The sequence below is a fragment of the Anastrepha obliqua genome, chromosome 1 (genome assembly GCF_027943255.1).
Source record: "Anastrepha obliqua isolate idAnaObli1 chromosome 1, idAnaObli1_1.0, whole genome shotgun sequence".
Taxonomy (NCBI): domain Eukaryota; kingdom Metazoa; phylum Arthropoda; class Insecta; order Diptera; family Tephritidae; genus Anastrepha; species Anastrepha obliqua.
In genome coordinates, this window is record NC_072892.1 from 84,768,003 (window position 1) to 84,784,219 (window position 16,217).

At 34.3% G+C, this 16,217-nt stretch overlaps 1 protein-coding gene across 7 annotated transcripts in view; it reads right to left on the reverse strand.

Moving 5' to 3' along the window:
• Positions 1–16,217, reverse strand: part of LOC129247695 (tropomodulin-like) — a 63,320-nt gene that overhangs the window by 21,033 nt on the left and 26,070 nt on the right. For 2 of the 7 annotated variants that reach the window (XM_054886942.1, XM_054886950.1), the window contains exons 1-2: positions 1,497–1,657; positions 1,236–1,388 (exon numbers count right to left, since the gene is read on the reverse strand). In XM_054886942.1, the coding sequence (XP_054742917.1) occupies positions 1,236–1,388; positions 1,497–1,625 (282 nt within the window). In that variant the 5' untranslated portion in view covers positions 1,626–1,657. Of the gene's footprint in view, positions 1–1,235; positions 1,389–1,496; positions 1,658–1,920; positions 2,013–16,217 lie in introns of those variants that run through there. The other 5 variants (XM_054886967.1, XM_054886975.1, XM_054886984.1 and 2 more) reach the window with 5 other exon arrangements.

A 16,217-nucleotide genomic window follows, 5' to 3' on the forward strand; every position in this document is an offset into this window, starting at 1 on the left:
ATTTCGCTTCAGAGCATGATTGATGGAATTAAATTCGAGCAGCAACGCGGGCTCCAATGCAAGTTTTTAGAGCAGTTTTCAATAGCATTAAGATTAACTTAACAACGCTAATCCTAGGACTTGAATGTTCAATTTTATAAACATTCCCGTTCTATATTTCCGACGGTTGCCCTGACTAATGCCTTTGACTCACTGACCCCGACCCCGTTTCGTCGATTCACGATTTCCCTTTGAAAAATATGTGGTCTATGCAGTGCCACCAGGTGGTTAGAGCTCCACACATTACGAGGGTTGCTATTTTTCATTCATTCATTTTTAGCCTTCACACTTCTCTTTTTGTAAAGCAACATCTGACGTTTCCATTTGAAAGTTTAACATATGTTACCATAAACGCACCCAGAACATTTTCATGTATGAGCCATTTTAGTATGGTTTTAAAAACTCATCTCGGCAAAAACATGTAATTAAGCCGTGAACATTTTCGTGCGATTAGTTTTCACAATTTTTGGCGGAGATTAACAAGACAAGAATGTATAAATAACTAAAATCACTATACGGCGATGAAGCACCATCATTCAGCATCGTCAAAAATTCGTAATTTTTTTTCTCGTGGCCGCTCAACGGCGAATTTTGGGAAAGTGGTCCAAAATCAGTTTTTTGTGTTGCTCTGCGCGAAATTATTGAGTAAAGACGTCATGTATGGTAATTCAAACGAATGAAAACGATTTTCTCTCAATATTTACAAACACCAATCTTCATTCTTCCATTGTTAGACCAGAAATGGTATCACTACAACAAAATTTAGCCAAATATCCTTACTTTCTTTCTATATCACACCAATTTTAGATAAACTCTTCCCTAGTTGCACTCAAAAACATAACTACTTTTCTAAACGCCCAAAAGCACAATTGAACGAACATAAATTTGACATAAAATTCATTAGTTCTTTTTCTTCTTTTGGTCTTCACTCCCTCGTAGGACATAGGGCATCGAAATTAGTTACCTAAGGTATTTTCTTGAAACGCATGGTTCTTAAACTTCTGCACAGAACTTTTAAGAAAGTAACAAATTCTGGAGAGCACATTCTGGTTCCTTAAATATGTATTCCTCAGATTTGAATAGTTATTTAAAAAACTGACAGAAACTAAAAATTCGCTTAATATGTAATATGTAATAATGTAATATTTTTGGCTTAATATTTAAAATATCAATATGTGCACATACGCAATACTTACATCGGGATCAACTTCTTTGGCCAAAATATTGATTTCTTCTGGTGACAATTGCGCCAGCAGAGCATCAACATCAATCTCATCATATTCACTCAAGTCCTTGCCATACAATTTGGCAGGAGTGGTGAGAGTGGTAGTCTTGGTTGTGGATGAAGTCTGCAAAGATAAGAAATAGGCACATTTTAAAATTGTACATAAATCAGTTAACTTAGTCGAAATAATATTTAATAAAAAAAAGATTAACAATTTAAAAAAATTGCCAACTTTTTTCAGCGCTAGACTTATAGGCGGCTGTGGTGCGCGCCTTTTCACTTTCGGCACTGGGCGCAGTTTTAATTTTTGAAATTCAGGCAGTGGTGACGCTGGACGCTGCATCCTTTTTGATGAGTCCATTGACGATTATTTTTATGTTAAATATTATTAAATAGCACTACTTAAATGAAGCGCGTGATATCCGGTTTGTAAGCTGTTCAAGCGAATAATTAGACGGGAAAGAAATGTTTGACACGACGAAAAGCTGGTTGCCAATAAAAGAATACAAAAGAAAAAAACAGAAAGACCCAGAAAAAAATGTAAATTTTTAAATCAATATTGCAATTTCTACTAATGCAACCTGTTAAAATTAATCCAATTAAGCTTGTAAACAAAAAGCAAAAAATGACGTAGCCAGAAAAACCTTCGTGCCTACCATTTGGTTGCGGAAGACTATAAATAAAGCAACTAAACACTTGAAAACTGTTGAAAATATGAAGCTCCGTGGTATGAAATTCGCGCCTTCGTTTGCCGTCAAAGTTCAAATACGACTGACTGACTAGACTATAACAAAAAATCTATTGCAAGTCGGTTGTTGGTTTGCTAGTTGGTTATGCTTTTTTAGTTTTTGGACACCAAGCCTTCAAGCCTCTACAACGAAACCTTCAACAAAGCAGCAACACCAACTTAAGAATGGCTAATCGAAAAGGGGTGCGGATACTTTTGTTTATGCTCCAATGAGATGGAGTAACGACGGCGGCAGTACTGCTCAACTGGCAGTAAACGCTTACACACGACAGCGTTGGTTTGTGAGACTGTCTGTCTGCCTGGCAGTTGGTCTCAACGTCATTTACACGTATGTAAGTTATAGCAGTCAGCGGAAATTAATGTGTTGTTATGGCGCGGATCAGCGAGCAGGCGAGCAAGACTCGTCAAACAACTAGCGTTCCAACTAACTAACTAAACAACAACAAACCCTTCATGTGCCATCAACACAACGCGCTGCTGCACCCGAAATGCTAAACTGTGTGGATGACCTAAGATCGCAATAAGAAGCGGGAGTACCTTCAAAAGACAGTGAGACCCTAAGAAGAAGCGAATGCAGATAAAAAGTTATTGTTGTTTTGGTCGATTTTTGTTTTTCGTTATGGTTGCGATGATGCAATGCAAGAAAGGTAAGCAGCAATTCTGAAACTTTAGTTTTATTGTTTTGCTCCTGGGTAATGCAGCTGAATTGAGAGTTCAAGCGCCTCATTTGAACTTGTGATTATTACAGTGAAGTAAGCAGCCAGCGATCTTTTTGTTCAGAAAGAGGGAAGAAGGAGCAGGGAATAAAGTGGAAATCGAGAGTCAAATATAGTCAGTTGCGATACAGTAATCGCGTCGGATGCTATGGACATTTCAACTTGGTTAACTTGCTGCATTTCAACCACTTCAAGCCGCTACATATGCACATATCCATGGCACGAAAAATCCCACGATTTGGGTGCTTCATATTACCAACTTGGACGCGAGTGGCGTGACAAAAGCAGTTGAATTTCAAAATCGTGACTGCGATGCGATTGAATTAGGTATGCAAAGCTAATGAAGGGGTGCTTGAAATGACCGAACAGAACTAACTTGACGGTGAAAGAAACGGACTATAGCGTGGCCCAAAGACACGTTTAGTTTGGAATAATAGGTTTTTTTAACTCTGACCGCTCAATTCCGCAAGAGGTCTTGACTGTCACTCAATAGCACACTTCGTGGACTGAAATAAATCACTTTACGCTTCAAGAACATTGAGAGATATTGAAAAACTCGTTTTCAAAATGTATACAGAGTTGTTAGAACATTGAGTTTATTTTAAAGTTTCGGCTTAAAATAAACTTCCACAGCGGCCGCTTAACGCTACAGCAACAGGAATTTTTCCATCGATCTCAAATCAACACATCGGGTTCATGCTCGTCAGATTATTCACAAAGATCTCAGATTATGGCCTGCGATATTGACCTTTTTCAGAAATTATCCTGGGCACGCTATTTCAGTCAATGGTAAATGTGCCAAGACCTTTAAAGCAATGGGTCGATGGCCTTGAGCTAAGCTGTTATTTTGTTATTTTTCCTATATTTATATGCTTAAAATAACATAAATAATAATATAGTTCTAATTATAAAATTCTTAAAGCGAAATTTGCATACGAGTATAAGCCACCCTATAAGCTTTTGCACGCAAAAACCAAAGTGCCAACAAATTAAAAAGCACTGTGGGCCCTTACTTCCGTTCTTACGCTAAATTATAGTCTGTTCACTATCATTGTTGTGAACGCTTTAAACTCACTAAGCGTAACGCAATCAAAAGCAATTTTTAATGGTGGTTTTTTCTAACCAACGTTCCTATTATCGTATTGAATTGTTTACCAACTACTCCAAAATGTTAGAACGGTCGAAAACACCTTAAACTTGGATATCATTTTTTTACGTTTCGGCCGTCTTTTGCTGTTCTACAGTTTTCATTTATTTTTTTTTTTTTTGCTTCCTTTGTATTCATGTAATGTTCGTAGATATGTTCTTTACTACATACAAATAAAAGTGTTACAAGTTTTGAGCACCGTGGATAACCGGTTCGTGAGAAACATACCAAAAAATAATAATAAATATTAAATAGCAATCAAAAGAAGCGAGTCGACATACGAGCACTTGAAACTTGAAAAGTAGCAATGACAACGACATCAACAACACCAGAGACGGCCGAAACTGGGTAAGTGAACTGGACTTAATTGTGTGGTTCGGTTACTAGAAATTGACCCATATCGAATACTCGTATTATTTTTATGGAAAATGCAATTATAAATAAACGGTAACCATTTGTGTATTAATAATATTATGAGGACCAGTTCTTGACTTCAGTTTCTCTTGAATTATAATTTCAATGTCGATAACATAAAGTATAGAAAAAATAAAAATTGATTTTTAGGGCGCACGCTGCACTTGACTGCTAAAAATTATCGCGTCTTCTTTAGTATAAATAATTGAATAGGTAACTGATAAATACTGGGGATTAATGTTTGTCTATTTTCAATACCGTGTCCAGGTTTATGTAACTACTGTAACTACAAAGTTGGCACTGAAATATTGTATATTGAAAGTAATTCATCACCTCAAGGTAAGGTACACAAGGTTCTCATGATGATATGCTAAGTAGTCTGGAAAAGTTCGAAAACCTAAATTCATTGATGTATGCCAGTGTTGCCAGTCGAAAGTTGAATTAGGTTGTAAAATATGCATTATTTTGAATATTGGAAAGCACAAGCAGTCAATGTACTCTAGCTAGGTGACGTACTAGAGGATGTGAATATTTCATAATTGCATAAATATTACGTAAGAGGTTTGTGGCATGTCTAGCAAACATTTTTGAAATGAAGATTAGTTTTTCCCGACATCTTTTAAAATTTTAAACCTGTACTGTTTCGTACTGATGATGTGTTTATACTGACACTTGCTATAAAATTAGTAAAAAAAATAAAATCTTAAAACTCGCACAACTCTATGAATTTTAATTCAATTACAGTCAAATATAGCTCATTCGACGCAGAATTAAATTCACTATAACAGTAGTCTACTAAAAAACATCCTCAATATCGGATAATATCGCAAAAATGATGTCAAAAATTGAAAAATTGAGAAAAAATAAAAAAATTCCGAATACTTCCGTCTACAGTCTCGTCAGTTGTCATTTCAGAAAAATTGTCAACACACTGTCAAAAAGGTTTGTTTTTGTTCTTTCGAACTAAAAAAACAAATTCGAAATCGGATGGAAATTGGCGAAGTTAGGAGGGATTGTTCACATCAACCTACTGAAAAACGGTTTTATGGCCATAAAATGAGATTTTGGGGGTGTATTGGAAATTTCTCCTATACCATGTTTCTTAGTTTTACTATACCTACAAGTTGTACTAGGTCTCTATAAAAGTATAATTTCACTGTCGCACAGTGTAATTTAAATATCTTCTCTGCAAACCGTACTTTTAAAGTAATCTGAATAGTAAAGATATTTTAAAGAATGCTTAAAGAAACTATTATTTTGTAAAATGAAATGTGCTGTGCAGGCGTTGAAAATTTAATACAGCTTTTACGAATTATTGTATATGTATTTGTAATATTTATGAATACAAAGTTTAGAAAAATCTTGATTAACTATTTCGCTACAGACTGCTATTACTGGAAATTTTTCTTTAAAAATATGTCAAGGCAAGCGTTTAGAAAATCTTTTAAAAGGAAAGCCAAAAAAACTTTAATTCTCTTGGAATTTTGCTTCGGAAAGTGGTCAAAACATTCCTATATAAATCTTCTAGTTTTTTCAGAATTCGTAGAGATATCATTACAGAATTCGGAACGCATTTTCGATACTATTAAAAATTTCTGGAAACTTCGTACGCAGGGACATTGGAACTGTAGACTCTTTTAAGTTGAGCGTGTAGCCAATTCTTCCAGTGGATCAAGTACAAAACGTCATTATAAAACGTGGCACTAAAACAAATACACAAATTTTACTAAAGTCTGTATAATAGAAGCATGACCGGTAAAATTTAAACTTAGAGAACCGTTATAAAAATATTAAATGCTGCTACATAGGTGTAGCCTTTTCCCAATACACTTATATAACATGTTGTTGTTAGTTTTGTGAACATTTAGAAAGCTCGCGTTGTTTTTACAAAATGAGTTCCGCGCATGAAAAGCGATTGGAAATGATGTTTCTATGTATACACCCCAAAGGTCCAAAAATGCAGAAAATATTGAACGGATGCATTCGCACACCGAAGTTAAAAATAAAAGAAAAATAAATAAAAAAAAAGAAATATCACTCCAAAGCAAGATCAGAGTTGTTTGTGACATAGCCGAACTTATCATTCCGTGAACCTGAAGCAGGAAAAGTGGTATTATGCATCCAAAGACATCAGTTATTTGTCAAATAGTTTCCAAGTTTCCAAATAGTTTCACGCTTCTATTAGCAGACTGTAAGTTAACTTCCGACATGATTTAATAATACAATAATAAATTGAAATCTTTATAATCTGCTTTGTGCAAAACCTTGAATGAGCTTTAAGGCAAGAACATTTTCTATTTTTTAAGTTAAAAATGCAGAAACATGACAAATGAAGAATGAAGTTATACTATAAGTAAAATGTGATTATAAAAAAACAAGCATTTGAATACCGATATATATTATGTACCTACATATGTATATTTACAGCTAACACAGCACGACGGTAATTATTATGGAGCCAGAAATTTAATGATCAGCATTAAAGAGGGAGATAAATAAAAATTTAAACCATGAACAACAGCAGCGTTCGTGCATAAAATGCTTTGAATTACAGAATTTTCATAGCAAAAACCAAATATCTGCTGCATTCAAATGCTGGATATGATGTGTTTAGTGCTGCATAAGCAACTTACTGTATGTGCACAATTTACGTATGGCAAGTAAATAGCAATTGAGTTCATGGTCTAATCAAACGTGAAAGAACACACTCGTATATACATACACATGCACACCTAACTGAAGACCTGTGTATGTTGATATGCATGCATGTATGAAAACACATTAATCACCCAGGCTGAGAGGTAAGATGAAAAATTGCTGAGGACAACCAGTTGCATTGGTATGGAAAAACTGAGATAAGCAAACACCATGAAAAATATAGTTGATACAAAAAAAATTAGTACGTGGAAACATGATTATTTGATAGATATGTGCCATAGGCAATTATATTAGTACCAATTTAAAACCCATTAATGCGAATGTTGGACCTTTGCACAAAATCAGTGAATGTATCGTCTGTTCCCAGAAAGAACGTCATAACTAAAAAACCAAATTTTTTAGATGTATAAGAATGCTGAAATGTCCACCGAATCTGCTTTCATGCTGTGTAAAAAAAAAAATCATAACGGTATCTTTTAACCGCATCTCATTACATGCAAATGTGTTTTTACTTTTATTTAGTAAGAAGTAATTTTTGTATATACACTTCTCACAAAAATTAAGGGAACAGTAAAATTTCCTTAATTTCTTAGTGATTTTTGAAAAGCTGTATCTCGATGAAAAATGGTCGTACAGAGTTCCGCATTTTACGAAAAAAGCCCATTCGATTTTTTTTAAATTTTTTTTTTTTTTAATTTAATAAGGTACTATTGCAAAAATGCGAAAAAAAGTTGAAAAAAAAATGTTTTTTCAATTTTATGTAATAATGTTTCAAAACAGTGCACTTGTTTCTTTAACGCTTTTGTGAAATTTTGATGAATCGGTCCGAAAAAACGGCTTGATGGATTGATTTAAAAATTTACAAGATTATTAGTGGAATATTAAACTGTAAAAATCCCTGGAAACATGAGTCCCCACATTAATATTTGTAAGTGAGCGAAAATGCGTTTTTTTGTGTTCACTTCAAACCAACGTTAAGGGTAAAAAAAGATATTTTTCTCACAAAAATTAAATTAGGGTCTTATAGGACATTTATTCTCCTTTCCAAAACCATTGTCCCATTTACTGTTAGGTCATTAGTTGCTAAGATATCAATGATCAAAGATAAAATGGTCTTTTTCGTAAAATGCGGATATCTCAGAGAGAAATGATCGTAGAAAGAAATAAAAAAGCCAATTGAAGATAAATAATCAAGCTAGTTGATTGTATGGCTAGTTTTAGTCGGAAAATTTTGCCGAGCCCGTGCAATCAAAAAAAAAAAAAAAAAAAAAAAACGGAAAAATTTTTGAAAATTTTTGTGTCGCCCTTTAACTGACGATTACAAAATAACCGCTAAATAAAAAAAAAATTGCTCAAAGATCTTATAACTAGAAGTTTAAACCTTCAAATTGCTTTTTGTCGGAACTCCGTGCGACCATTTTTCACCGAGATACAGCTTTTGAAAAATCACTAAGAAATTTAGGAAATTTTTCTGTTTCCTTAATTTTTGTGAGAAGTGTAGAAGAAAGTGCATAACACCGTAAGCTATAAAATATTAAAAAAATGAACTGGATTTTTTCGTGACTTCAAACTTGCACTTTATTACAATAAAATTTAATGACCTAAAAAGTTGCATACCAAAAATTTTACTGAAAATTCCAACTACTAAAAGTGGAAAAGTTTGTGGAATTTTTCTAATTTTTTTATAAAATTTGAAATGTGGATTTATATGGTTAGGCGATTAGATTATTGCATCTCCAATTGTTGTAACAAAAAAACTGTTTCCTCACGATTCATGAATGAAGATACCTATGGTTTTTTTCACGGGATTACTAGAAACGAAAACCATATTCGGTAATCAAATATCTACCCCCAGTTTAGGGTTGGCATCGAATGAGGCGACTAAAATCCACACCGCACCATTTTAGTTAGCATTAACCCAAAGCTAATAAGCTGAAAGAAGCAAGTATAGAAACGGCTTGGTGACGATGAGAACACTGTCGTCTTTGTACTAAAATTTATTTCGAAAGTTGGTGCAGAATAGACCTTCCAGGTCGCATTCCTAAGTCCCCTCGTAAAAATAAAGTAATAATTAAATATCCAGTAAAATGAAAAAAATATACCTTTTAAGTTCGAAATGTAAGCTTCATTTTCATAAATCGCATCCATAAGGTATATTGGTTAGAAAGACATCTATCTGTACCTTTCTAGTTGATTGAAGAGATCTTCTTTGTAAGCATGTAAAAATTTAGATGCTTTCAGGTTACTCTATTTTCATTCAAACGGCTCCTAACAAGTATATGCGAAAATGACATAATTAACACGTCCAGAATCGATGTTGAAGGTTGTCCAGCAAGAATTTGCGCTACAACAGCAATATTCAACAGAACGTCCAGTTTTTGGTCGGCCAGTTGTTTTTTTATCCTCGGCAGAATCAGTTTCTTGAAATTTTTCACCAACTTTTGTCAACTCATTCGGACGGATATTTCTACCAAAAAAATCAGGAATTTTGCGATATGTTGTTCATAAGGATCGACCATTTTCATAATAAGTTTCATTAATTTTAACGTGTCTACTTGAAAAATGCCAAAGATGACACAAAAAAGATACCGTGCAGGAATTATTCACCTAAGCGTCATTGAGATTTATCAGTGTCTAGCATTCAGATATAACACTGACAGAAGTCTGCATTTTTAGTTGTGTTAGTTAGATTTCGTCAGGATTTCCTTCAATACGACCGAAAAGTCTCAGGTAAAGCCCAGTATTCGTAAAAATATTAGTGGTTTTCACAGTGGGCCTGTTACTTTGATAATTCGTAAGTTTGTATTTCTGTAAAGCTTTTAACCGTGAGAGCTTTTTTTATTAAATTTCGGTAGCCCGCTAAATTTTTTCACGGCTGACTCAATTCTATTGAAAAGTGAATTTACTACTGAAAGCTTAATTTCAAATACTGTGAAGGAAATATCATTTATTACTTAAACACTCGAAGTATAATAGACGCAGGACGCAGAAGGTTCTGTGGACTCTACGCCATTCAATTTCCAAACTCATAGCTGTGTTTACCGGTCATTGGACGATTGGCACACAGAAAATATAGGTTAGCATTTAATCCCCGTTGCATAAACTGTGAGGACCTTTTAGAGAAGGAGATCGTTGTGCACTTTCTCTATAAATGTCCGGGTTTGGCCGCTAAACAATTAAGGTCACCGGGTGCTCCTTTCTTCGACAACCTGGGGCACTGCGACAAATCTTTTAAAGCTCTTTTAAGTTTTTTGAAAATATAACTTTCGCACATAAAAAATGGGATACATTTTCTTTGAAATAAATGAATACACGAAATAAGCACAAATAAGCCAATAGAGGCTCTTCCACTCTTGTGTATGTCTAAAATATGTAGGTATATATATATGTATATATATATAATTGGCGCGTACACCCTTTTTGGGTGTTTGGCCGAGCTCCTTCTCCTATTTGTGGCGTGCGTCTTGATGTTGTTCCACAAACGGAGGGACCTACAGTTTCAAGCCGACTCCGAACGGTAGATATTTTTATGAGGAGCTTTTTCATTGCAGAAATACACTCGGAGGTTTGCCATTGCCTGCCGAGAGGCGACCGCTATTAGAAAAACATTTTTTTTTCATTTTTGGTCTTTCAACGAGATTCGAACCTACGTTCTCTCTGAATTCCGAATGGTAGTGACGCACCAACCCATTCAGCTAGGGCGGCCGAAGGTAACTTTAGGAATATAAAAATCATGCGCGACTTTATGATTACATCAAATTTTGCAAAGTATTTTTTATTCATCTTAAGAGCATTGAATATGGCATATTTTACTTTCGTGATCTGCTAATGAATGACTTTAGACGCGGATTGAGTGCAAATAGTTATCAAGTTGATAAGTTTGTGGTGAAATCACTATACCACTATGTAATACTAGTAACTGTATGCTAACTATGTGCAGTGTGCAGAAATCACAAAAGCTCTGCAGTTAGTTGTCCGGTTGGTTAATATAATATATTTGCACAGCCGGTCGTGAAAACTTGCAAAAGTATATTTGTGTGCGTACTCTACTATGCATATCTGTATACCTTTACATTTCATGCCACATAACTTGATCCAATTAAAGCGCATATCTGTTGGAACCGAGTTCTATGACATAAAAATAATAATAAATTAACGCTATTCATCTACACAAATATAAATGCAGACACAATACTTATATATGTATATATTATATATATAATTGGGGCGTACACTCTTTGTGGGTGTTTGGTCGAGCTCCTCCTCGTATTTGTGGTGTGCGTCTTGTAGTTGGTCCACAAATGGAGGGATCTACAGTTTCAAGCCGACTCCGAACGGCAGATATTTTTATGAGGAGCTTTTTCATGGCAGAAATACACTCGGAGGTTTGCCATTGCCTGACGACCGCTATTAGAAAAATGTTTTTCTTAATTTTGGTGTTTTCACCGAGATTCGAACCGACGTTCTCTCTGTGAATTCCGAATGTTTGTCGCGCACCAACCCATTCGGCTACGGCGGCCGCGGATTTTTTTTTTAATTTGTTAAATTTTTGAACAAAATTTAGAGCTTTATATGGTTTTTGTTGTAGAATGTGCTATACTTTTATAAATACATAAAAAAAATGAATACAAATAAATTCAAAACTTGGTAATTCATCGCGCTACTATTATTTTGAACACAGGTGTATATATATGCCTATATGTATACATAGGTACAGTCAGCTAGTCATTGTGTGTAGCTGTGCTATGCATACATATGTGTGTAACCTATTAGCGTGTTCAGTTAGGTTCACAAGGTAATGAAGACACAACTCATACATAAGAAACGTGACTATTTCTTTAACTTTGCTGGTAAAGCAGTTTTATTTGCGGCTCACCGGCTTTTCATTTGGCTTTTCGTTGACCGAATTATGTGGCAAAACAGCAAAACGAGATTGAAGAAATTGTGAATAAAGCACTAAAAGAAAAAAGTACGCACTGAACGGAAAACTAGCCGACCGCACTAGTGGCATTAGTTGTCTCCTCAATTTGTAATAACTGTATTGAAAAAGTCTTTGCGACAAAATGCTTACAAACATACATAAACAAGTATTCTGTACAATTTAGCCTCAAAGTTTTTGCGTCAGAAATATTTTAATTTTTTTCATATCTTCCAATCTTGTTAAATTTTTTTACGCAGCAAACGTCTATGGCAATAGCTTCGAACTTGTTGCCCGCTGTGGTTAATCCCATATTGCCCGGAAATTGAAGTGAGGCAACGAAATGATTTGCTAAAATTAATATAACCAATGCGATGAAGATTTTAGCGCTGATAGAGCAACAATTAAGGAAATCGATAAGAGAATTATTTCCTTAGTTTTCTTGATTGCTATTTCAATGCGAGCATTAAGACAAACTTAAATGGGTAAGTAGGTGGTAAGTGGATATTAAGCGAATTATGATGCGTGAAATTTGTGTTAAGCGGTTATTAATTTAGATAATGGTCTGAAATGCCTTCCACAGTTGCCAAATTACGGCGAAAAGAAAGCAGAAATAAAAAAATGTTATGTGTATAATAATGAAAAAAATTTTCTTAAAAAACGCATTGATTCATTTTTATTTTTTTAGTCAGGAAGAGAACTAATTGCTCAAGTTTTATTTGCCGTTTGGAGTTGATTATTTTGGAATTAGTCATTTAGCGATCATTATTTTTTTTAATTAAAATTGTTAAATTAGCAAATTGACATCAACATTTCAAAAAACAAAAAAAAAATCTTGCGAAAAATGTCGAATATTCAGTTTTATTGCCCACTGAATTTAGGTATCATAAAGTACAAGTTTGAGGGGGCTCAAACATCGTGTAAATTTTTTTGTTTTTTGCTGACGGTGTTTTCTTTCATATGAACAAAATTGTCAAGTATTCGGTCCCTATTCGATTTTTTGTTTCAAACAAGAATTTCGGGACATATCTAGAAATTTTCAAGTCAACCAATGAAATTTTTTGTATAATAATAAATACATATATACAAATATTTTTTATAATAATAAATAGATACAAATACTTTTTCGCTAAAATAAAAAAATTAATGTCAGCGTAAACCATTTATTTTGATAAAAGGACAAAAATTTCCATATAGTGTAACTTTTATGCGATTTTGAAGTAGGAGCAATAAACTATATCACAGTTAGACGCAAATCTTCTCATAATAGGGAACTAATAAAAATGTTATTAAAAAGCGATATCCATTTTTGTTTTTCATTCGAAACAGCTTTCAGACGCACTTTATTAAAAATTAATATTTCGTAGCAAAGTATGGCAGTAAAACTTTTAGAGAAAAACACATTTACTCTAATTAGCAATGCCACGATTTTCGGCTGATTTTTCTTTTTGCTATTCAAAATGAGTTCAAGGCCTGAAAAAGGGAAATGCTTGTTTACAACGCGAGCCTTCAAACATTTCAAGCCACACAGTACACACTTATATGTAAGTACATATGTGCTCACGTTTACCAACCTACTCATAAATGGTTAAACCAAAACTATTTGAAACCTGTAATGAGCATTATGCATACAAACCTACAAGTTAATAATGCCAGACAACTTTCTGTTTTGCAAACATTCAGATTTAGCTGGAACTTAGAAGTACACACATACATACATATGTATGGGCGAACAAGAAAAACAAAAAAAATCAACATTAAACAAAACAAAAAGGTTAAAGTTTCATGGTATTCCATAAAAAATGTGCTCAATGCGATTGCAAGACTTTTAAAGATGTAAAAAGGCAAGAAACTTTACGAAAACTTTAATTAAAATACCAATAAAAACAGCTGCTAGCTGTCAACTGTGACAAGCGTAAACTACAGTGTACCTGCCACAAAACTAATACCAAAGCGGCAGCTTTTATGCATTCCTTTTGGCCTCTGGTTAATAACACTAATTTGTGTTTAAATAGCTGCTTGAATTTACTTTCATACTTAAATTTGATTGTATACTATTTTGTTGATTTTTAAAATATGCCTTCGTAAATTTGCGGACAGGTAGGGGATAACCGATTACCTAAGTAGAAAAATAATTTTTTGTATCGTTATTGATTCGTTTTTTAAGTTTTAAATCATTAAAATAGTATAAAGCTTCGTTTCGATCTTGCGGAAAAAATTTAGCATCCGCGAAATTATTATAAGAGTTAACTTACTGAATCAGTCTATCATTGGAGATTTTTTGAGAAACACCTAAAAGCCGGTCTTTAAAAAAAAGGAGCTCAGTAGATGTCAAAAGCATTAGTTAAAGGGGAATCTGATTAATGGAGAACAACAATGACATTACCAGGGGTTTTTCTGATTCTGGTACTGGTTTAAACACTTGAAGACCCTCTAAGCATCCTCACTTGAGCATAGAAATGTCGCAAAATCGACTGTGATGAGCAAAAGACCTTAAATATTCTATCAAATTGATTTGGAAATGTTTATTTTTAAAACTTAACATTTTCTTTTGCGAGCAATAATAAATAAATAAATAAATATAATGTAATTTAATCACTTCTGTTAGCTGTTTGGCCGAGCTCGTCCTCCTGTTTGTGGAGTGCGTCTTGATGTTGTTCCAAAAAGAGGGACATACAGTTTTAAGCTGGTTTTTTATGAGGAGCTTTTTCATGGCAGAAGTGCATTCGGAGGTTTTCCATTGCCTGCCGAGGGCAACCGCTGTTAGAAAAAACTGTTCTATCATTTTGGTGTTTTATGCACGGAGATTTAAACCTACGAATTCGAATGGTAGTCACGCACCAACCCATTCGGCTACGGCGGCAGCCGGAATGGAACTGGGCGATCTAAATTTCATCGAGAACCTTTGGCATATTATAAATACTAGGATAAGAAAAATCATGCCTAAGGTTTTAGCAATACTTCCAAATTTTTACAATTTGTTGATCAAAAATCAAAAACCCTTTAAAATTACTAACTCTGAATAAGTTGGAACATTCGGGAAAGAATGAACGTCGGAGTTAATAAAGTTCTCTATTGCTTAGAAAATGTGGTACCGGACCAAGGCATGAGAGCAGACTGTTTTTGAGAGGAGATACACCGATTAAGATTAGAAATCGACCTTGTCGGCTTATATTATAGCTGAACTTTCGCAAAATATACATTTGGGCAAGTTGATTCAGTTCCTATGACCTTAGATGACCATGTAAGGGAATATAGTAGAATATTCGCATATTTTTCCAGTCGATTAGCTACTCAAGATTTTCGCACCTACGCTTTTTCCGAAAAAGGCTTTAATTTTCTTATATAATATTATTTCGCTCGGAGGTACGAAGTATGCTGATACGAGCTCGCAGTGTATTATTATGGTACAAAAAACCTCCACCTGCTATTATAATCGGCAAGTACTAATATATTAATTTCACTTTTTTTATACGTTCGTAAGCACTTTACATAGATTCATATAAGCAGTTTTTGGTTATTCCAACTTTCCTTGGTTGCAAATGCGGAGGAATAAGAGAATTGAATGATCTCGTTCGGACTGTAGCCCGGAACCCTGGAGCTCGTGAAGCTATCTATTAATCTAGATACTGCCTAGCATTGTATATTTTTAAGCATGCTTTGACTTTGCTTTAAAAAGACTATTTTTTCAAATTTAAACGAAAGTAACGCATCGTACGCATTCCAGATGCTTATGAGCTGTGTATCAGAAAGTTCGAGGTGTAAGTGCAAGGGGAAATTCAAAACAGAATAAAAGTAGTTCTCAATATTGATGGAAAATGTGAACGCGTGGAAATTCTCAAAGCTTTACTCTTGTCCTCGCAAGCTTAATGTGAACTGCTATAACTAAAATGAAGATACAGTAGACCTGGCAAAATCGACACAGCGAATTCGTGCGACACAGCGTCAGGTTCGTCATGATGTCAGCCATAGTTTTGCAAGTACATCTACCAGCAGATTCTCCTTTCTCAATAAGGTCATTCTAAGTGCCTGCGCTGAAATGTGTTCATATTGGTTGCTATTGTCAATAAAAGGAAGCCCCTTCCATCCGAGGCGTTTGGATTCTTTAATGAAAACTATTTTTTGAAGCTGTTCCTAAATTCTAAAAATATAAAACTGAGTAAGTTTAAGTAACTGGGGAACACTGTAAATATTTTACTGCCGGCTGAAAAGCAGACGCAATTAGTCTGTCGACTACGAAGTTTTTTCCATACTTTCAAATCTGGCTAACTCACACGAAAGAGCTTCTCCCGCTGTTTATTTATACATTTTAATGAGATAAAGATGCCATTTAACTTCATTTATGTAGCAGT